The sequence below is a fragment of the Drosophila navojoa genome, chromosome 4, assembly GCF_054131105.1.
Source record: "Drosophila navojoa isolate 15081-1374.11 chromosome 4, UAZ_NAV_1.0, whole genome shotgun sequence".
NCBI classification, from domain to species: Eukaryota; Metazoa; Arthropoda; class Insecta; order Diptera; family Drosophilidae; genus Drosophila; species Drosophila navojoa.
The window spans coordinates 16,765,618-16,787,977 of record NC_142892.1 but is presented as its reverse complement, the minus strand read 5'-3'; the positions used below and the strand labels follow the sequence as shown (position 1 = coordinate 16,787,977).

The 22,360-nt window shown below is 37.4% G+C and overlaps 3 protein-coding genes across 8 annotated transcripts; 1 reads left to right on the top strand and 2 right to left on the bottom strand.

Moving 5' to 3' along the window:
- The first annotated feature begins 90 nt into the window (after positions 1-90).
- On the top strand, positions 91-5,661 carry LOC108651983 (uncharacterized). The gene is made up of 5 exons (XM_018101949.3): positions 91-1,064; positions 4,771-4,831; positions 4,891-4,965; positions 5,087-5,344; positions 5,417-5,661. The coding sequence occupies exons 1-5, from the start codon at positions 941-943 to the stop codon at positions 5,514-5,516; spliced, it is 618 nt and encodes a 205-aa protein (XP_017957438.1). The 5' UTR covers positions 91-940; the 3' UTR covers positions 5,517-5,661.
- An 832-nt stretch (positions 5,662-6,493) lies between these two features.
- On the bottom strand, positions 6,494-22,019 carry Gbs-76A (Glycogen binding subunit 76A). 6 transcript variants are annotated; one of them, XM_089259078.1, is made up of 4 exons: positions 21,178-22,019; positions 20,471-20,596; positions 11,781-12,021; positions 6,494-9,709 (listed from the first exon to the last, which is right to left on the bottom strand). In XM_089259078.1, exons 3-4 carry the CDS (start codon positions 11,946-11,948, stop codon positions 8,006-8,008), a joined length of 1,872 nt encoding a protein of 623 aa, XP_089115204.1. In that variant the 5' UTR covers positions 11,949-12,021; positions 20,471-20,596; positions 21,178-22,019; the 3' UTR covers positions 6,494-8,005. The 6 variants fall into 6 exon arrangements, with proteins under 6 accessions (XP_089115204.1, XP_089115202.1, XP_017957428.1 ...); XM_089259076.1 differs by having other exon boundaries at positions 21,694-22,019; XM_018101939.3 differs by having other exon boundaries at positions 20,471-20,553; positions 21,694-22,019.
- Positions 10,265-11,066, bottom strand: Prx1 (Peroxiredoxin 1). Its single transcript, XM_018101950.3, has one exon. The coding sequence runs from the start codon at positions 10,949-10,951 to the stop codon at positions 10,364-10,366; it is 588 nt and encodes a 195-aa protein (XP_017957439.1). The 5' UTR covers positions 10,952-11,066; the 3' UTR covers positions 10,265-10,363.
- Positions 22,020-22,360: the final 341 nt, after the last annotated feature.

The window sequence follows — 22,360 nt, the reverse complement described above, 5'->3', positions numbered from 1 at the left end:
AAAAAAAGAGAAGAAAGTATTTCGTAAAGTAGGGCATCTCGTTGGCCTGCTGGCCGCCTTTTGGCTAGGGAGTCGCAGCAGCCTGAAAGGCGACCGAGGACGATTGCTCTATTCATTCACTTGGCGCTGCCAGAAGCGTGCGGACGTAGTTTAGGACACTCTCTCTGACTCTGACTCCAACTCTGACTAGGGCTCGGGCTCGGCTTTTGGCTCCAGAGTCAAGTGGCAAGTGGCAAGTGGCAGGTGGCACCTGCACAAACTCTTGGCGGACATTTTAAAAACTCAGTTGTTGACGTGGTGCGTGTGGCGCGGCGCAGGTAACTGAATGCTGCATGTTAACGGTAACGGTAATTTGCAGCCATTAGTTGAAACACACACACACACACACACACACAGTCAAGTGCCACGGTGATTAAATGCTGCTGTTGAGAAGGCGAACGAATTATACGTGCAAACGTCGTGAAAGTGTCGGTCGCATTACGCATACGCAGCGTATGCTGGCACCAAATTAAACCTGAAATTTAAACGCGTAACGAGCTGCTTATTGTTTCTTTATTCGTTAGCCGTATTGTTGTTGTTGCTGTTGTGGTTGTTGTTGTTGTTGTTGTTGTCGGCAGTGTTCCCGCTAGCCTTGGCAATCGTCGGGCAGTCGCTTGCCAAGAAATTGGATACGTTGCCGTAAAAGTTCACTTGATTTATATTCAATGCACAACACAATGTGTCTTCCGAGCTAAGTCCCGCTGAGCTCACTCTAGTCCACGAGTATTAGCCGATGTATTAACGTGGCCACTGGACTGACAATCTGATGGCCGTTGTTTGCGAAATGTGCTACTGAAACGGTGCTTAAAGCGGTCAAAAAATAACAAATAGCATAAAAGAAAACCCAATAAAAAAGTAAAAGAAAACGAAAAACATCAAAAATATAATTTACAAGTGCAGCATGAGTCAACCGCATCAACAACACGAGCAGCTGCAGCGACGTCGCCGCCATTGCCGTCAGCCGGTCGAGCCTTGCGACTGTTTACGTCCTGTGATAAGAGTTTTTGGTCTGTTGACTTCATTCGGTAAGCACACACACACACACACTTATACACGCGCACACTTAAACACTTATGCGTGCACTCATGTGAGCTATATGAGCTGGAAGAATATATAAGGTGCATTTAACTCAGGTGCCGTTTAATGTCGCATGAGACCAAGAAGTTAATCTTGCAACGATTTTTATTAAATTTATGCTGTCTTAGATTCAGATTCGATTATATATTCCATATTGGCTGGCATCAACCAAGAGTATTCGTATATTAGAAAAGTTAAAGTTCAGTTTGTAGTGTGCTATATAAATTTTTATTTTTAATTTTAGTTTTATTATTTAATTTTAGTTTATTTTTTATACCCTTTTATTATTTGTATAATAATTTATTTTTATTTTTTTTAATATTTTGTTCTGTTTGAAATTTTTTTATTCAGTATATTTTTGTTTTATTGTGTAATATTTATTATTATTTTTCATTTTTGTATTATACTTTTTTATTAGTATAAAATTATTTTTAATAATGTTTTTTTTTCATTATTTAATTTTTTTTTAATATGTTAATTATTTGGTGTTAATTTTGTTAATTTTATTTCATAATTGATTTTTTTTTTATTATATCTGTTAAATTTTGTTTTGTTATTTTCCTTTTATTTATTTATTATTATTATTTTTTTTTTAAATTTAATTTTTTAAATTTAATTTTGTATTTTAATCTTAAAAACATTTGTTTATAATTTAATTTTTTAAATTTAATTTTGTATTTTAATCTTATACTTATTTTGTTTTGTTATTATTTTATATGACATTATTTTACTTTATATTTTGTTTGCTCTTCTTTAATATATTATTTGGTACTTGCCTTTTTTGTAAAAATATTTTGATATTTTATTTGCATTCCTTTTCCACCGTGCGCTCAACTGTGTACTACTATTTCAATAGACAACCCCAAAGGGAATGCAGTAAAACTAATTCATTCTTGTGGTTTACCTTCTGCTGCTGAAATAATGAGCACTACTTTTTAATTTCAAATTCATGTTTTTAGCAGAGCTGTCCACTATCTCTTTGTGCTGCGCTCCGATAATTGAAATACTACACTTTTTGAAGAGCTAAGAATTTTATTTGCCATATTTTTCTTTAAATTAAATGTGTCCATCTGCCAGCCAAGTTAAGTAACTAAAATTGCAGCTCTCTTAGTTTCGGCCACATTAGCATAAGTATATTAAATATCCAAGTCTTATTTAATATACTTATGCTAATTTAGTTGCTGGTTGCACAAACCAATAAGAATGCAACAATTTAATTGAGTGCAAACTTCTAGCGTGCTCATGCTGCTGCAGGACTAACAGTTTAGCAGCCAATGCGCTTGAGTTCATTTTTCCAGCATTTGAATGCAATTTATAATCTGTCCGAAAACACGCTTGCATATGCTACAGTTATTAAATTTGGCTTTAGCGCTTGTCATGCCCCAGCCTCGCACCTCCCATGAGTGTCATCTGTATTGTGGGGGATCGTCCCAGCGTCTAATGCACTTGTAATGGTCGTCGCCTGGCATAGTGCAACAGTCCGTAGCCGCTCCTGACCAGCCCCAGCTGGGAAATGTGATAAATGAGCGATGCCTAAGCATCCAGCCAGCAGCGGCAGCAGCAGCAGCAGCAATAGCAGCAACAGCATCGCCACAGCTGCAGCATCTGCTGCTTGGGTCAAGTTCAAAATGATTTTTTCCAACAATATTGTTTTTGTTTTGGCCAAGTCTGGCTGGTGCATTATGCAAATAAAAAATAGCTGGCAGTTCATAAACCTCAGCACTGCGTGTTGCCCAAAGATCTGATAAGCCAGCAAAGAGAAGCTGCTCTCTCAGGGCCATTAACAAGGCATTGGCCCTCTTTTATTTACTGTTTTTTTCTTCTTCCTAGTCAGCAGCTGCATTCGCACATCCTTGGCAAAGTGCAACCCTTTATGGTTTTTATCCCTATGCACGGCACTTGTTGTTGTTGTTGCTCGCTTTCTGGCGCCAGTCGCTTGGCCCCCTTCAAATCACAAAAAAAGGGATATGTGTATATATATATGTACATATATGTGTGTATAGCTTTAGCTTTAGCTGACTGTCCCCAGCTCCAGTTAATCGGCCCCGGGAGCTGAGCATAATTTTTGCCTAGTTTTTATTTGATTTTCTATAGACGCACGTTTCATCGACTCTCTATTCAGTCTTTTGTTGTTGTCTTTCTTTCTTTTTTTGCTCTAGTTGATGCTCTCAAAGCGTTTAATGTAATTGGTTTGGCTTTGCTTTTTGGCTTGTGGATTGTGGACCGCGGACTGTGCGAGTGGGCAAATCTCATTTGCCTTTTTATCTGCAGTCCAATCGAATTTGTTTTCCCCGCGCATACAATAACAACTTAATTAGATTGAATTTTCAGTAGATTTTCGCATTTGTCGTGCTTCTTCTTGCTGAATTTATTGTTGTTGTCGTTGTTGTTGTTGCTCTTCTTTTGTTGAGTCATAATTTAGACAGAGGGAAAGTAACCGCTGATAGGCATAATATGCTTAGAATGTAATATATTAATAATAAATGTGAATATGTATATGTACATATGTATATATTATTGTGGAAGTGGGTAGTTTGGTAAGTTCTGAGTAAGGGCAGCAGATTTAATAAAGTAAAAGGAAAATATATATTGGGATAAATATTTAGATTTATTTCTTTCTGTAACATTTTTATTTTAACAACTTTGTTCATTGTATAATATATATATAATTATATAATTTTTATATATTTTTTCTATATCGGAATAAATAAAAACTAAGATTTTGACTTCCAATTCCTAATCTAAATTTAAAATAAAACTCTATCTGAAGTACAACATTTAAAATTTTCCTTTGTGCATTATTTTGTTATTAAATTTTTTGTTCATATTTTTTTAATTAAGTTATATTTTATTTCCTTATTATTAAAATTAATTATTATGTTATTTAGTTTGCTCTAAATCGAAATAAATAAAAATTAATCTAAATTTAAAAAAAAAACTTTAAATGGAGTACAATTTTTTAAATTTTCCTTTATTCATTATTTTGTTATTTATTTATATATTTATTTATTTATTTTATTTTTTTTGTTAATAAATATTATTGTTAAAATTTATTTAACAATTTTTTATTTTCCAAATTTTCGTTTATATTTTATTTAATTAAATTATATTTTATTTTCTTCTTATTATAATTATTTATTATGTTATTTATGTTGCTTAATGTCCCATTTTAATTTCTATTTAAGTCTGTATTCATAAACATATAAATTTATATATTTTATTTTATTTTTATATTTTATTTTTTGTGTAACCTTAAATTTTTTACGACTCAGACTTTACTGCCCTTTTTCTATGGTAAATTAAATTCTGGTATGCTTGCAGTTTGTAAGGCAAAGGAACTCTTGAAAATATCAAATTTCATATGTTCATCTCTTTGTTAGCCTTGTCAAAACCCTTGTCTCAGCCCTCGCACATTTCCATTGTCTCATCAATGTGACTTAGATTACATATTTGCGTTTTACCATATTTTATGGCCACCAAGCAAATGTTATTTGCGTAGACACAGTTCTCTATTGTTTCCAAACGCATATTCTGTAGCACGAAATGCCCATAATAGAACCCAACTCCATCGGCACCTCCACCTCCGATTGGCAATAGCCAATAGCCAATTTCTTGAGCACCCAGCAGCCAATTTGTGGTCATTTTTCATTTCAGTTATCTGCGGAGTGGGCGTCGATGTCTACATGCATGGCTATCAGGCGGGCCTCTATATACTGTGAGTGTGAGCAGTCTCTGCTCTGTCGCCGGATCATAAAAATTTTAATGTTTGGGCAGTTTTTCAGCTCTGCTGGTGCTGTTCATTGAGATAAAATGGCTGATAAACATATTCCTGCAGCTACAATGTGGCGAGTAAGTACGGGGGAGTGGCAGAAGGTCGTTTCCCGATGAAGCTCGACCGGAAGAACGGGGGGAAGAGGTCATAAATTTAATGCTTGGCGCGCATATGTATTTATTTATTTTTAATTTTCAGTGATAATTACCAGAGGCACGCCTGCTGCCTGGACTGCTGGCGTCTGTCAGCGTGGCTGGGCAGCTGGCGGCCGGCGCCCATTTATGTCGCCATGGGCGTGGCACTGATACTCTTTCCCCACAATCTCTGGCTGAGCTACGTGGCTGGCATGTTTCTCCTCCTGCTGGCGTTGCTGCGTCTCTGCACGCTTCTAAGGTTCGGCGGAGGCGTTGGTCAGCTCAAGGACGTGGGTCTGTTGCCGCAGTGCGATTTCGAGAAGTAACGCATGCCACATGCCACATGCAACAAACTGTTGTTGCTCACTTAAAGTGTTTGCTTAATTGCTTGCAGAGTCTCCAGCTTTGTGGACAGCGTGGAGGAGGATTTCGCTGAGGTCAGCGTCTCGCAGCAGGAGGACGACGAGCCTGCAGTCGAAGATGAAGTGTGCTAATGGCAGCAGAAATCTACTGAGATCTGAAATAATGCTGTCGCCTGCATTTACGCTTGATTTCAAGTGCAATTCGTTTATACATAAGGCAGAATTTAGCTAGAGCTCGTGTGTATATGGAATATGCAGTGTATATAATTTGCCATATACTGAAAATATATTAAAATATTTTTATTTTCAATATAAATGTGCTGCATATATGTATAAATATTAATACAATATATTTCAATTCAAATTTGTATTTAAAACTGTTTTTTTATAATAAAAACCCAAAGCTGATTTGTACGAGAGTCCAAATAATCGTCATAGCATTGAGCTTTTGACAGCAGTCAAGGCAGTTGTCTGCTGGTGCGCATGTCTGGCTGGGTGGCAACGCCAGCTAAAGGAAATTTGTTTGTGAACTTTCGCTTTTGAAAAAAGTCCGTTACACATTTCGTTTAAAACGTAAGGAAAATACAACATTTTACTGGGTAAAGAGTATTTATTTATTAAATCTTTAGTTTTGACATTGAAGCCCCGCGCACTAGACAAACTAATTAATAACAATTTGTACCTTGAAGACAATGTTCTGTGGAACTATTTATCTAGGCAAGTTTGTTTTTAAAGCAGTCACACATGTACAATATATATATATGTATGTGTGTGTGTGTGTGTGTATAACATTTAAATTATTTTTGGGCTGGCTGTCATTATACTCACGCTTCAGTCTAATTGTTAATGGGGGGCCATTGCTGTGGGGCGTTCTAAAAGTTTGTGTGAATTTTCGTTTCACATTCATAGTTTTTTCTGTCGCCTTTTGTATAAATATTTTTGTAACTTTTAAAGTTAGTTTTTTTTTTATTGGGTTGGTTTCTTTACATGTTTGCTATGCAATAAACATATTTAACATTATTATAGATTTGCTTCATTAACTTTTACGTAGTTTTCCCAATTGAAAACGTTGAGGTAGCTGCGTTTTGTTTTCGTTATTCATTTATATATTTCTTTTAACAATTAACTATTTGTATTAGGTTCTTGGTTATCCCTGATATATAATATATATGTGTGTGTGTGTGTGTGGGATTGGTGTTGGACAATTATGTAACGTGTTCTATGATAACTCTCTAGGGGTGAGATGAACCGAACCTCATTCTTAAACTTAAAAGTTAATGAACGAAAACAAGCCACAAAAAAATTTAACTACAATTTATAATAATTTTTTTATTTCGTATATTTTATATATATTTATATATATATATTTTTTTTTTTGGTTGTATGTATATCGTTTATATATATGCTTGTGTGTGTGTGTGTGTTTATAATATTATACATAAAAAACATCGAAATCGTAAAATAAAGTCGAACTAAATTTAAAATAAAAGTAAAAAGTACAAATAAAACAAAAACAGAAAACAAAAACATTTAATAATTATAATTTTGGCATAGCGAAAAACGATTGTTCAGCATGTGGCAAAGGGGTTATCGAGGGAGGTTGGGGAGGGTGATGGGCGGATGCTGCTAGGAAATTCTGTAATTATCTCTCACAGACGAGCCCAGATGCAAACAAGCATTTTGGCGTCTTGGAGTTAAATGCGCATCGGTTGGCACATTTTCTATCGAGTTCTTTGTTTTGCGTTTCTTTTCTTTCATTTGGCAAGAGATTCAGCCAAGGCTTTTGGCTCCGCCTTGCAGTAGTAATTGGCTAGGGTGTGTCGTAGCCCGCTTGAAGTCTTATGGTAAACTTGAATTGACTAGAAAATAAAAGTTTCTTTGTTATTTCGGCTGTAGTAACAGTGGTAACTGAAGCGAGGAGCTACTGTACCTAAGCGCCCCGTACACATGGCTGAACAATGCATAAAATTTAATAATAATATATGTATATATAAGGAGAATTATAGAAATGAAAATAGTTGTAGACATTGAAAACTGTTCATCATTGATCATCATCATCATCATCATTATCATTCATTATTCATCATCATTAGTTATCACTTGCTCTTCTTCTTATAACGTAAGACTAATAACTATCATTGGGATTCATTCTTCACTTTGCTGGCTCTGTTTATTCATCTATTCGTCAGCCGATCGGGCCGATCTTATCTCATTAGCTTGATTTCGCCTGATTATCAGCTCCGTCTGTTGCTTCAACTTTACTCTATAAAAATATAAACATTTGCCCTACGTACAAGAGTTAGAGAGAGAGAGAAAATTAGAGAGAGGGTGTCTGTGTATGTCCGTGTATGTCTGTGTGTGTTTGTGCGAGGGTAGGATTTGGGGATTGCACCTGTTGCTCTATATATGTATGTATGTAGTTTTATGATCTCTGATCTCTGGGTGTGACAGACGCCCGTGGCACATGCCGTCAACACCGTCACCAATTGCTGATGTCCGCACGGGCATTGACGGCGCTGCGCCTCTGCCGGACATTGACTGCAACACGACCCGCGTCCGCGTCGTCTACTGCCTCCTCGGAGTGCCCCCCGCTAACTGCTACTAACTAGACGAGCTTTAGCTTAGTAGAACGAACTGCACCAGGCATCGCCCACCGTGGGGCTTAGCAGGCCGACCAAATTGCTGCCATGAAGCGGCGGCACGGCGCCATTCGCCACAGACGCCGGCGATGCCGTGTGCGTCGAGCTGGGCAAGCACTGGAAGCAGTAGTTGGCGCCATAATTATTATCCCAAAACTGTTGGCCCTTGCACTGAAAGCGCACGGCGAACTCCAGCCGTTGCCCCACATGCAGCGAGTTCCCGAACAGCACAAACGTAAACTTATCGGAGAAGCCGTCGCAGGAGTTCTCCACGTAGTTGGCCTGCAGATCGGCGAAGCTGCGCCAGCCGTCCAGCGAGTAGCGTATGTGCACGGACTTGTGAAAGTCCAGGTTGCGCACCCGCACCGTGCCGGCGATTGTCTGATTGATGTTGTCGGTGACAGCGGCATTCTCCAGCGACACCTGCTTCTCGCGCACCGCATCGAGGAATGTGGGCAGGCCGCCCGGCTGCTGGAACAGCGGCATCAATATCTTGTCGGACTTGGGCCCCAGCTGCAGCGGCGGCTCAATGTCCAGTATTTCCAAATCCTCGAACGCTGACTTTGGTATTGTGGGTATCTCGTCCATGAACGTTTTCACGTCCGCCAGATCCAGGCCGAGCACATCGGCGAAGCGCACGATCTTCTTGCGGCCCGGCGTGCCCGGCGGCGTCTTGCCCGTCTTCAGCGAGGAGCAGCGTCGCACACGCTGCGGCCGGCAGTCGTCCTCGTCGTCTGTGGTGTCGATGCCATGGCCATGGCTGTGGCTCGACTTCTCCGCCTCGGCCTTCTCGGCCTCCTGCTGCGCCTGCTCCACGTTCACAGTCAGATTGCTGCTGCCGCTCTCGCTGCATTTGTCCACCTCATCTGTGCCGCTGTCGGGTGTTTTCTGTTCCTCCCCCACTTTGCTTGCTGGAGGTTTCTGCTCTTGCTCTACTCTTTGCTCCTCTGGCGCCTCCACATAGCCATTGACCAGCGTCGGCTCTTCCACTTGCTCCTCACTGAAGCCATTGTCCGGACTCTTGATGCTGTCGCTGTGCAGCTGCAGCTCGCTCAGGATTTGCGCCTGCAGCTGCGTCTCATCTTCAGATTCTCTTGCCTGTGACTGTGCCTTCTCCTGCTCCTGCTCTTTGTTCACCTGTTCCTTTTGCTGTTGCTGCTGCTGCTGCTGCTGCTCTCCCTCCTTCTGCTGTTGCTGACTTCCATTTGTCCATGTCTCATGCGCTCCATTCAACTGCAATGTGTTCACATACTCATTGTGCTGCTCCGCTCCACTGCCGGGCACTTTGCCGCGCTCTGTCTGTGTCGGCTGCAGCTCCTGTGGCCCGGTGCCGGTGTTGCTGCTGCTGCTGGTGCTGGCGCCGGTGGCGGTGGCGGCATCGAAGTAGGGCCCATCTGTGCTGCTGTGACTGCTGGCCGCCGAGGCGCACGCATAGCCCGACTCGGCGGTTGAGTTGTGTGGTGTATTCGAGGCGGTTTCTATGAGACGCAGGTACTCGCACTCATCCGCTGGGCTGCCTGGCGATTCCAGCTCGCAGTCAAAGTCGAAGAACGAGTCCGACTCTTGGCGCAGTGGCTGCAGATCGGTGACAGTCTGTTCCGATTCGTGCGCACTGACCCAGGTATTCGTATTGCTGCCATTTATAATGGGCTCATCCTCTGCATTGGCGACGCCCTCCTCGTTCGTCTGCAGCAGAAAAAAAGAGATGGATCAGAAGAGAACTCTGATTAATTATCAAGAAAATTAAAGCTTCGAATTTAGTTAAGCTATAACTGCAACTAGTGTTGATAAAAATACCCTGTTCTTAAATTATAATGCAAATATAAATATTAATATACATAAATATAAAAATTTTAAATCTTAAATAAAAATAAACATTAAACTAAATTTTAATTAAAATAAATGAATCTGCTTACAAAAATATTTATATTAAAATGTAAACATTAATTTACCATTTTTAATTAAAAAAATTTGAATTTGAATAAAAAAAAATGAATAAAAAAGATAAATAAATGAAATAAAAATAAATATTTGCCTACAACAACATTTATGCTACAATGTAAATATTACGATACTATTTTTAATGAAAAAATTCGAATTTGAATAAAACAAAAATTAATATAAATAAATTAAGTAAGAATAAATAAAATATCTTATAAACAAATTTAAATATTATTAGTAAAATGTTAATGATTAAAAAGTGGTGTTGGCATTCCACATGCCATTAATAAAAAACCTAACTAATTTTTCGCATTTATTAACACTGTCTAAAGAACTGTATTAAGTATAAAACATATTCTTGCACTCCTTCGTGTATCAAATTGGGGAATATATTCAGTTTCAGATGGCATTTTTGAAGTAATCTTCTTTGCCAGCCATATCCGGTTTCATGGTCCTGGAGCCGGGCTTCCAATTAACTGGGCAAACCTCGCCAAACTCATCGGTGTACTGAAAGGCCTGGACGAGGCGCAGCGCCTCCTCGACACTGCGTCCGACGCCATTGTCATTAACCGAGATATGCCGCACGAGGCCGACACGATCGATGATGAACATGCCCCGATTGGCCAGACCCGTCGCCTCGTCCAGCATCTGGTAGTCGCGAGCAATCTTCATCGACTTGTCGGCCCACAGTGGAATATCGATTTCGCCGAGGCCGCCCGCCTTGCGCGGCTGCATCATCCAGGCGCAGTGAGCGAAATGACTGTCCGTCGAGCAGGCAATCACCTCACAGCCCACCATGCGGAACTCCTGGGCCCGATCGCTGAACGCATGCAGCTCCGTTGGGCAGACGAACGAGAAGTTCGCCGGATAAAAGAGCAGTATCACATATCGGCCGCGATATTCGCTCAGTGTCATCACGCGATATGCGCTCATTGCCATCACGGCAATCGAATTGATTTCGGGTGCGACCTTGCGCAGTAAATCCATTTTCAAAGTTATGAGAGCAGGTCTATGAATATGATGTAGCTTGTACGAAATTTGGATAAATTTACTGGAGATCTGTTTGGTTCGAACTGAGCTGAGCTAAGGCTTGATACTAATGGGATTGCTTGGATCGAATGAATTTTGTGGAGTTTTAGTCTATAGAGAGTAGGGTCTAAGTAGGTTTAAGAGCAGGCTCAGGGCTGGGATAATCTGTTAGTCTGTCTTAATAAGGAATGAGCTTAATTCCCTTAGACTATTCATAATAATGTTGGCACTCGTTAGCCTTAATGATAATGGAAATGGTAATACCAATGGATTGTGATAATGTTAATGAGAAAAATAATAATTATTTATTGTATGGTAATGATAGAATCAGAATGGAAATGTAATTATAATAATGCTAATACTAAAGAGAATGATAATATTAAGGCCAATATGATAAGGATAATGATAATACCAATGCCAATGGGAAATAAAAGTGCTAAAGATAATGATAATCATTATTTTAATCGTAGTAATAGCGTCAATAATCATGATCATGCTAATCTCCATGTTTAGGATAATGTATTTTCGTGTAGTTAAGCATTAAGCATGTAAGCATTACAATATAAAGATAATATTAATGATCATAATTTAAACGATATTGATAATAATAATAATGATAATGACAAAGACTCTCATAGCACTTATATTAATTTATATTCTATATATGTATATCATAATCGAGTATAGCTTACATATATCCTTAAGTGATCCCTATCAAATCTAGATTTCCTACATTTATCCTTCACAGAGTCTTATATAACCTACACATTAGCTATTGCCAACTCACCTGTGATCCCAAGGTGCGCAGCTTTGAGGACAAACTGCGCGCGAATGCCTCGGCCCGACCACGGCATGATGACATCCCTATGTTTGGTATTATGGAGATAATGCTGCAGGGCGGCCTATTGTCCGGCGTGCTACTGAGTGTCAATGGTTGATCGCCGGGCTCATTCATTTACGTCACGTCAATGTATTGCGCTGAGCGGTGGGGCGGTGTGGTGCCAACGTCGGCGGCAACTGCAACAATGCTGCAAAATCATACAGAATATATACACAGATATAATGATAAATAGATACACTTAGATGACGTGTCAGCGGGCATTATTATTTTCGTCTACTGACTAAAGCCCAGAAACAGGCGAGATTTTCGCAAGTAAACAAATAAATTTTGCTTTCTCTTAATTTTCCTTTCTGTTTTCATTGCTGTTGCTTTATTTTTTTTTTTACCGAATGCGAAAAACAGCTGGCAATTATTTTTTATATTTTGCGCGATCGAATTAATTTTAGCTGCCTGTCAATTATTTAATTAGTCTATTCGCGCTATGATGAGCATTTGGCATTTGCACCAATGCATTTTTAGCATGTTCGCAGTTCGATAAATATATGAAATGCTTGCATTCATTTCGCTGCTCGTTCTTTTTGGGAATTTGTGTGCTCATTGAATTTAATAAATATGTGAAAGCAAATAAAATGAATTATTTAATAATGCGAAATATTTATTATATCATCTGAACAACGCGTGACAATTCTATATATACGTACATATATTAGTATATATGTATATTAATGAAATCTTAATTGCTTTACATATTTATATTAAATAAAATTTTTTCATTGAGTATGGCCTGAACTTATTAAAAATGGGAAATCAAGGTATATTGGTTTAGCTCAAAAGGTATGTAACAGGCAGGCGGAGGTGTGGCAATTATATATGTATGTATGTATATTCTTGTTAAGGAAAACGAACTGAAATATGTACTATTTTTATTGTTACTACTACTATTTTACTACTACTACTACTACTATTGCTATACCACTACTATTTTATTACTCCTACTACTATACTACTATTATACTACTACTACTACTACTATTGCTATATCACTACAATTTTACTACTCCTAATACTATACTACTACTACTACTACTATACTAGTAATATTTCACTATTACTATTACTAATTACACTATTTTTAATGCTAATATTATTAGTATTATTACACTGCTTTTACTACTACCACTAATTTTACTACATTTACATTACTTTTACTACTTTTGCATTACTTTTACTACTTTTACATTACTCCTACTACTACTCCTACTACTACTACTACGACGCACTACACTACGACGACTACACTACGCCTACACTACTAACCCTACTACTACTACCTACTACTACTACTCCCCTACGACTACGACCCTACTACACTACGCCTAACGACACTTACCTGACGACTAACACTCCCTCCTACTACTACTACTACTACTACTCCTACTACTACTACTCCTACTACTACTACTCCTACTACTACTACTCCTACTACTACTACTCCTACTACTACTACTACTACTCCTACTACTACTACTACTACTATTACTACTACTACTTCTCCTACCACTCCTACTTCTTTTACTCTTACTACTACTACTATTACTACTACTACTTCTCCTACTACTACTACTCCTACTACTACTACTATTACTACTACTACTTCTCCTTCCACTCCTACTTCTATTACTCCTACTACTACTACTATTACTACTACTACTACTACTACTACTACTACTCCTACTCCTACTGCTACTACTACTACTACTCCAACTACTATTCGAGCAGTGTCGACTAGACACCCCTTACTTTTACCAAGCTTTTGTTGTTGCGGCACCTAGTCAAGGCAATTTATTGAGGCACACCAAAAACAAAAAACAATTGTTATATACTAATTGCAGCTTGTTTTGGCTTTTATTTTTTTAAGAACAATTGGCAGGTGGTTGGCTTTTTTATTGTTTTCGCTTTGTCAACTGCAACACGTGCTCGGCCGATCAGGTGCTGAAAGGCACGCCCACATATGTTTAGTATACCAGTTCAGATATAGCCCAACCCAAGAGGAGCACAGCGAATGCACCAATCACGTCGCTGTTTTTTTTTTTTTCTGTTTTCATTTCATCAATTGGCCTTGAACTTGGCCACATTGTTGTTGTGTTTGGGGCTTAGCTATATAATGCTTTTTTTTTTTGCTGGCAGTCATCATAGGAAGCTTAATAAACATTGAATTTAATCTGTGCCAAAGGCTGCAAAAAACAATTGTAAAAAACATTGCCGCCCCTGACAGTCGATTGACTTAAGGAGGTCAGTATCGCCAGCTCTCTATTTATTTATTACAAAAGGTTTCATTAAACAAAGAGCTGCATTAATAACCTAGTTGTGTTTATGGCAGATGGCAAACTGGCATCTTTCGGAATCGCATTGCCACCTTTAGCATTGCATATTGATAGAGCGAGAGGGATTGTGTGTGTGTGAGAGAGAGAGAGAAAGTATTCACTTTGTTTCAGTCCCTTTTTTGCTACAGCCAAATTGAAAATGGTTTTTGGACCAAGTCCAAATGACTAAATGCGTTTTGGGCGGCAGCAGATGACGCGCAAAATAGATAGAGAAAGAGAGAGAGAGAGAGCAACTGGTAAAGAGGGAGATAGAGAAAAATAAGAAACTTTTTGGAAATTAATTCCAGTGGGCTGTCAGAAGTAAAAGAGAAAATCTTATAGCTGTCAAACACGAAAATTATAAAATTACAAAAAATATGTCAACTAATTAATGAATATTATATAATTTATGACCCAATGAAAATGGAATAAACATGCAAATTTCTACACCAAGAAATCTAAAGAATCTTTGACTAAAAAAGTTCAATGTACTAATATTTAACTTAATTCCGCTAAAATGAAAATATATATATAAGAAAATCGTCTCCACATCGGATGCTAACAATTTAAAATAGAATTCGGTATTTCTTCAGTTTTTTTTATAATAATAAAAAATCACAGATTTATTTAGTATCTGTGGTCATTCGTATAGCGAATGCAAATCTGTGGAAACTAAGAATTAGCTAAAAATAAAAATTGAACAACGCATTAGTGTTTTTCCAAAAGGAACATTTCCGTTTTTAAGTTTTCTCTTATACTTTTCTTTATTTTTATATTTACGGCCATTAATTTTTTAATACTATTCAGCTGAATTTATGTTTTGTTTTGATGAGTAGCTCACATTTTTTCCTTCTACTTTCTCGCAAGTGCGTCGTCTCTAGCTGCCACGCAGTGCCCCAAAAAAATAAATAGATACTTCTCAGACTCGTTTGTAGTGTCACCCGTAAGCAGCTTAATTGAATTAAATTGGGCAAAATGTGCGGCCCGGCGGTGTTAATCAATTGATATGTCTCTCTGTCTGTAGCTCCCGAGTGGCACCCTAACAACAGCAAGAACTTTTGCATAAAGTTTGATTAGTTAACTTTGTCTTCTGCTGAGGCGAATAATAAAAGACATGCGCCGTTAAGGTGTCAATTTGAAGATAAAAGATATATTGGCCACGGGCCGAAGGTCAACTTGAATAAATATGTGTAGATAGAATATATGCATATACATATACATATATAGTTAGTTTGCTTGTTAGTCGGCAAATCTAATTAGTTGAATTAATTAATGTTCGATCTACTATTTGTTGACTGACTCATTTCGTATATATGTGAAAGAGTATTACTATCAAAAATATATAGTTAGTGGCCTGATTAGGTATATTTTCGCTTATAGTATTTGCATTTCACAGATGCTATTGCACTTTGTATTTGTACACAGCGATTTATTTAGCTAATAGAAATATTCTGGTTGTCTGGCGAACCGCAGGTATATGGCTATGTAATCTAATGCGACTTTGTTTAGGGTGTAGAATACTTGTTTATAAAATTATTGAAAAACTCTTTAAGCCTGTCAAGATTATATATCAAACATATTTTATGTCATTTATATGTTTAAAGATACTTAGGATCAGCTGAGATATATATAGATTATAAATATATTTATAGCGACGATATTTAAGTTATGTTTTATATTTAATGAGTCCATTTAATTAATTAAATAATTGGAAATCTGCTTTTTTAAGATATTTTTTATATTCTTTGGCTATATATATGCAATTCTTTATATACAAACAATTGATAAATTTAATAAATATTGAAACTATTTTTTCTATGTAAAAATATCGTCATCGTCTATACAATTCCTTATTGATTGTAAAAAGAGAAGAATTTTTGTATATACATTCTAAAGTAGCTTTCATGGAATTCCAAATCGAAATCAGATTGATCATAGAATTATTTTTGTTATACTCAAACAATATTTAACACATGATACAATTGCTTGCACATCTTGAAGTATTTATTTGATACACAAGCCCAATCAACTCGTGTATGTGTATTTATATCACTCGTAACTGCATATATTTCGTAGCATCAATAGTTTCGGTTTGAGTTCACCTGGCACTGACATGACTTCAAGGATGCGGGGGCGTTATTTAATCATGCCGCGCCGGCGTTTTGATTATGATTGTTGATAAGAAATTCGCATTTATTTATAGCCAACGCTTTGAAAACACACGGAGCGCACATTCTGACCCGTTTTGAACTGAACCGTACCGAACGCATGCCATCTCGCTTACTCACATACACCAGCTGCTGCTGCTGCGGCTGCGGCTGCGGCTGCCTGATCGATAGCTTGGTAAGCCGTTTACGTTGCCCGTTTCGGGTTGAGGCATCAACTTCAATATATGTACGTATGTATATATAGATGTCTTGCAACTCTATTGCGGAAAAACGACAACTTTACGGTTTCCGGACTGGGACTGCACCACGTCTGCGGCGGTTCTGTGGCGAGCATGCACTGAAAGCGCTTTTTTTTATTTATATAAATTTTTGTTTTTTTTTTGGCATCAAGCGAACTTGCACTGATTGATAAGGCAGCTAAATCGAAGCGCAGCAAATCGCACCGCCAGCGTCTGGCCTGTCACTGATCAACTGTGATGCCTCAGTGTTTCGCCTGCGCATGAGTGTACGAATGTGTGTGTGTGTGTGTGTGTGTGTGTGAAGATTTGTAACAGTAGCTGCGGCTGCATCTGTAATGGTGTATCTCTCTGTGTATCACATCTCTGTGCTTGTGTGGGTAAGCGTAATCGCTGCAATCCCAAAGGTAAGACAAATGCAGCGACTGAGGCGACCTTCTGCCCGCACCTTACCGCTGCCATTGCCTGACAGCCGCTTGCATAGGGAAACGCTCGTGATCAGCGACGCGTCGTCGTCAGTGTCTGCCACCATCCACTGAGAGCGACAGAGAGAAAGAGAGAGCAGAAGTAAGAGTGAGAAAGGGCAACAGGCTATGCTGATCGACTGTGCCACATTTAATATTGTATAGAATTCGCAAGATTGGGGGAGTATATCCTAAATTATTACTATTATATTATTATATATTACTTAAAATTATTATCATTATTTTTTTTTTATTTATTATATTATTTTAAATTATTATTTTTATTTAATTGCAGCCTAAATCCATAGCACAGCTTAAATATTTATATTTATTTTGATCTAAATGTATGCTAAAGTAAGAAAAGTAATGAAAAGGGATAGCTGAAGGCTAGTTTAGTTCGATTTTTTGTTCATTTTCTGTTTGTTAATTAAAAACTCAATTTTGTTTAATAATCTGATAAAATTTTAATAACGCTAATAAACAAAAATTAGGGGAAGTAAGAATACGAGTAATTTAGAAACAGAAGACCAGTTTGGCTGAAATATTTCTAAATTTTGTTTTTTTTTTTTTTTTTTTTTTTTTGTCTCAAAATAAAATTTCAACAGACATATCTCAGCTAGAGTTTGCTGTTGAATAATGAAAAAAGTTTCTATAAAACAGTTTAGGTTCATTGCTCTCTTCACATTATATTGTCTTAAAAATTCTTTAATAAAACTGATAATAACTTTAAATTTATGATTAAAATTAATAAAAAGTAAACTTCTGTTAAATTTAGTTTTTGTTTACTGAATAATGATTCTCTTTAAAGGAGATTCTTCAGGGTATTTTAACTGCGTCGCTCGCTTCACATTACATGATTAGAAATTGTTCGCAAATATGATGAGCTCAGCCCACAGTATTTACGATAGGCATCTGGCTTATCGACAACACAAATGGCTGTCAGGGAATGCCAATTGTCACTGATAATATCCCGCTGTGATTTTGATAATATGTTCGCCAAATGCTTCGGCTATTAGCGTTTATCAGTTCACGTTTGAGATTTGCTATGAACAAATTTATTAGTGTTGTAAAGGGGGATTTGGCAGATAAGTGCCATGCATGAGAAACGCATAAGAAGAGAGATGGCAATAATACTAATTAGTTGTGTAGGGTTAGCTGTGAACCTACTCGTGGCTCATTTATCAAAAATAGCATTAGCAACAGAGAAAGGCCTTCAATTATCCGCACATGATCTTGCATAATTATTAACTATATATGAATACTCATATATTTGTATATCTTCTATATACAAATCTACAAAAGCTTTCCATAGTTTAGTGCGGCATTTCTTTTTTTTTTATTATTTTTTATTTTATTTATTTTTTTTTTTTATTATTTTTCACTCATGTGCCGCCCACTCAACAAGCCTCAACAGCTGACTGTTCTGGCGCAGAATGATATTTCTTATTTATAAATAAGCAAGATAATATATTAATATATCTATATCTCTTCATAATATGCATATATATATTTTTCTTTATTTATGGCGAATTAGCCGAATCGACAAACGCACGTAACATGCCACAGTGCCTGGGAATAGTCTGCTACCACTGCGTCTTTGACTGCGACGACTGCGCCTTTGCGCCATGCTCAGCGAGCGGCAGGAATACGCCGGAGCTGTGGAAAGTTTGGCGGGCACCCAATCGATTGTTGGTTAATTTTCTGTGGATGTCAAAACAATCAATAGGCAATACAGCTCGAGAGCTCATACACAAGCGCCATGCTACACGTCTTATGTCAAGACGCGGCTATGGATAGCGCTAAGTAGTCAAGTATTTGGCTGTTTTTGCCGCCGCGGTCAGTGCGTGTTTTTTTTTTTGTTTTTTTTTTTTTTTTACTTTGGTGTGGGTGGGTTGCTTCCTTTGGTGGGGCAGCGCGTGTATTTTATTTATATTTGTATGACATTGCTACCCACTGAAATGTCAAAAGCAAACAAAGCCAAGCACCGCCGCAATAATAATAATAATAATAAAAGCAACAACAACTACAACATGAGCATCAGCAATGGCAACGATGCGAAAAACGCTTGTGCCGCTTTCAATCCAGACACACGCACAGATACAGATACAGGCACAGATACACAGATACACAGATACAGATACAGATACTTTCGATTTTCACATGCTTTCATTTTCCGTTGGCGTTGGCTATGCTCGCGGCCCGTGCTTTGATTTGAATGGGCTGTCATTGAAGCCTGTTTGGGTTAGTAGTCTCCAGGCATTGTAAAAGATAGTGTCAAGGGCCGGGCTAAGATTTGCTGCTGTTTCTGTTTCTGTTTTCCTTTTTCCTTTTTGTTTGTTTTTGTCGTTAAACAGATAAACAGTTAGGCAAATAGAATAGTAGGTGTAATTTGCTTTGCATAAATAAATGGACTGCTCATATCCGTGTAACGAGCCTAACAGTAGTTAAGTTGTTTTTCTTTCTGAATCAATTTCATTGGAAAAACTTTAATCCTGTAATTATTTAGTTATAAATTGAATAATAGTTATAAATTGATATGCAAAAATTATTAGGCTATGAAATATAAATCCAACAACGAATGGAAAATATAGATGAAAGAAAAGTTATAAAAATTTATTTTTAATTTTTTTATAAATTAAATTTATATTTCTATAATAAATAACTAAAATAAAAACTGAATATTACAAATTTTCTTATATCTTTTAGGTCCTATTTTGTTAACAGGAAATTAAAACTGAACAAAAATTTAAAGTAATTTATAAACAAAAATATGTATTTATATTTATGTTTACATTAATTTAGACTGACAATATATAAACCAATAAAAATAAAAATAAATAAATAAAAAATATTAAAAATATATCTATATAAATTTATTTGTATTTTTATTTTTTTTTATTATTATTATTTTTTTTTTTTTGCTATTTAATTTATTTAATTTTCAATATCAAATTGTATATAACAAATTTTTTGTTAATTTTATTTTTATTTAATTTTATTTTTATTGATTTCCATTTTTAATATTTTTTGGCAAGCTAATTAAATTAGAATTGAAACAAAATAATAACCTATCAATGATAGTAAATAAATCCGCACAGAAAAGTTTCCCTTTAGCAAAACTCTATTAAATCAGCGCTAGGTTAGCAACAAACAAATGGCAATTTCCATAGAAATTGTTACTTCATTTATGCATGTTCCACACGTAAACCCATATTAAACAGTTCAATGTCAAAATGGAATTGAAACACTTGTTCATAATTATATAAATTATGGCAACAACAGTGCATGGATGGCTAATTTGTATAGAGCAAACAGTAAAAAAAAACTTTGCACGCACAGCTTATGTATATAGAAGATTATGTATGTATAGCCATGATTCTATCATTATTATTAATTTTTACTAACCTGAGCTGCTGTTGCTGTTGTTGTTATTTTTATTTAATTCCGATGGATTTCCTTTATTTTTGCTATTCTTCCAAGTTTTTGACCTGGTCCGTTTACGTTGTAATACAAAAATATGTGTTGTCAGAGCTGTCGCATAAATATCGCATATATAAATATATATGTATATATTACATATACATGTATATATTTATGTTTATAGATATATGTATATATGTATATATTTATATATGGAAGTCGTCGTTATGTTTTGGCTATGTATTATTGCGTGCTTTGGTATCGTTATGTGGTATATAGCCAGCGCCGCCTTAAAACTGTGCCAAGGAACTGTGGCCCAGCGAGTGGGTCGAGTGGCGAAGGAGGATTTGCCTGGCCTGAACTTTCACTTTTAGTGCACACACACACACGCACCACACACTCTCTCACAAATTGTGCCCACAGATGGCGCTAGTTGCTTAGATAACACTTTTCTTTCTTCTCTTTTTGTATTATTTTATAATCATGCACTGCTTCAAAAAGCGGATATGTTTAGGATTAGACTTTATTTGATTTCGCTTCCGTATCTCTCTCGCTTTCTTGCTTGCTTTCTTTCTTTCTTTCTTGCACACACGCGACGGCTGATGGAAAGTTGTGATTATAATAAAAAACAGGAGCTAGTAAGACCGTCGGGTTCTATTCGTGGCGAATGTCAAGCACGCCGAGACACACACTAGAGCTCACGCCAAATACGATACGATACAAAAATTTCAATTTCAATTTAAATCCATTTCTGTATTTTGCCAGCGCTCGTCGTGGCAACCGTGGCAGCACCGCCAGTTGTAGTGGCAACGACGGCGACTTGGTCGCAATAAGAGTGTCATTCAAGGGCATTGCAAGGTCATAGCAGCTCACCAGCGACATTCGGTAGTCGGCAGTTGCGTCTTTCGCCCACTGGCTGGCTGGCTGACTACGCTGCCGAGAGTACGCATTGGCATGGGACTCATTCGGATAAATATACAGCAAGATACGATACGAGCACTTTTTTTTCGCAACTGAGAAGAGAACTTGTTCGCATTTAGAGAGCGTGAGCGGCGAGCGTGTGAATTGAGAGTTGAGCAGCTGGCCCGCCCGGCAGATCGCACGCTGCGCTTTAATTAGTATTAATTTGACATCAGCTGATACCCAACTACTGCTGCTGCCGTCGCTTCGAGAGTATCTTATAGAGATACAGTTACGCTTAAACTCACGAATTGCTTTCTAGACGTTTGTAACTGCGACCAGACGCGTCGTCGGCTGCTGCTGCTGCTGCTGCTGCATTGCGTTCTGCTTGCGATTCAGCCTGCCTGCCCGCCCGTGCGGTTGTCCTGTCGTTTGGCAACTGACGAACCGAATTCGAGCATGTTGCAAGCTTTGCGGCTTGCTTGAAACTCTCACTTTTCTCTATACTTCATCGGCTCTCCGTCTAGCACAGTGGGTTGGCTAGGGTGCTGTTTACGTATTCTGAGAGCGGGAGAGGGAGAGCAAGCATCAATTACTTTGCTATCGAACAGTGGGATAAAAGCTTAGGTGGATATGAAGCAATTGTCAGTTTATAAAATTTGCGAAATATTTAACAATTATGTTTATTTAAATTTATAATGACTAAACTTAATTTATTAAATTATATATAATTATTATTTATTATTTATTTATTAGATCAGCTACGAAAAAAATGACATAGTTGAGCTCACCAGCTGATTTTGCTGCCTTATTCCATTTCCACCCCAAAATGAAGTATTTACCTGCTCCAGAACAATTGCAAACTACCTGAAATGAGGCCAAGCCAATTAATATTGTTCCACTGTTACATGCTGTGCTGTGGTCCCGTTTAGTCTCAGTGCGCTCATCCTCTCTTTCTGCTTATCCCGCTCTTCG

Coding starts and splice junctions, on each gene's coding strand:
- Prx1 (XM_018101950.3), bottom strand. CDS start 10,951: ATGGATTTACTGCGCAAGGTCGCACCCGAAATCAATTCGATTGCCGTG.
- LOC108651983 (XM_018101949.3), top strand. CDS start 941: ATGAGTCAACCGCATCAACAACACGAGCAGCTGCAGCGACGTCGCCGC. Junction 1,065..4,770: donor TGGTCTGTTGACTTCATTCG/GTAAGCACACAC, acceptor TTTTCATTTCAG/TTATCTGCGGAGTGGGCGTC. Junction 5,345..5,416: donor CCGCAGTGCGATTTCGAGAA/GTAACGCATGCC, acceptor AATTGCTTGCAG/AGTCTCCAGCTTTGTGGACA.
- Gbs-76A (XM_089259078.1), bottom strand. CDS start 11,948: ATGAATGAGCCCGGCGATCAACCATTGACACTCAGTAGCACGCCGGAC. Junction 9,710..11,780: donor TGCGCACCTTGGGATCACAG/GTGAGTTGGCAA, acceptor TTTCTGCTGCAG/ACGAACGAGGAGGGCGTCGC.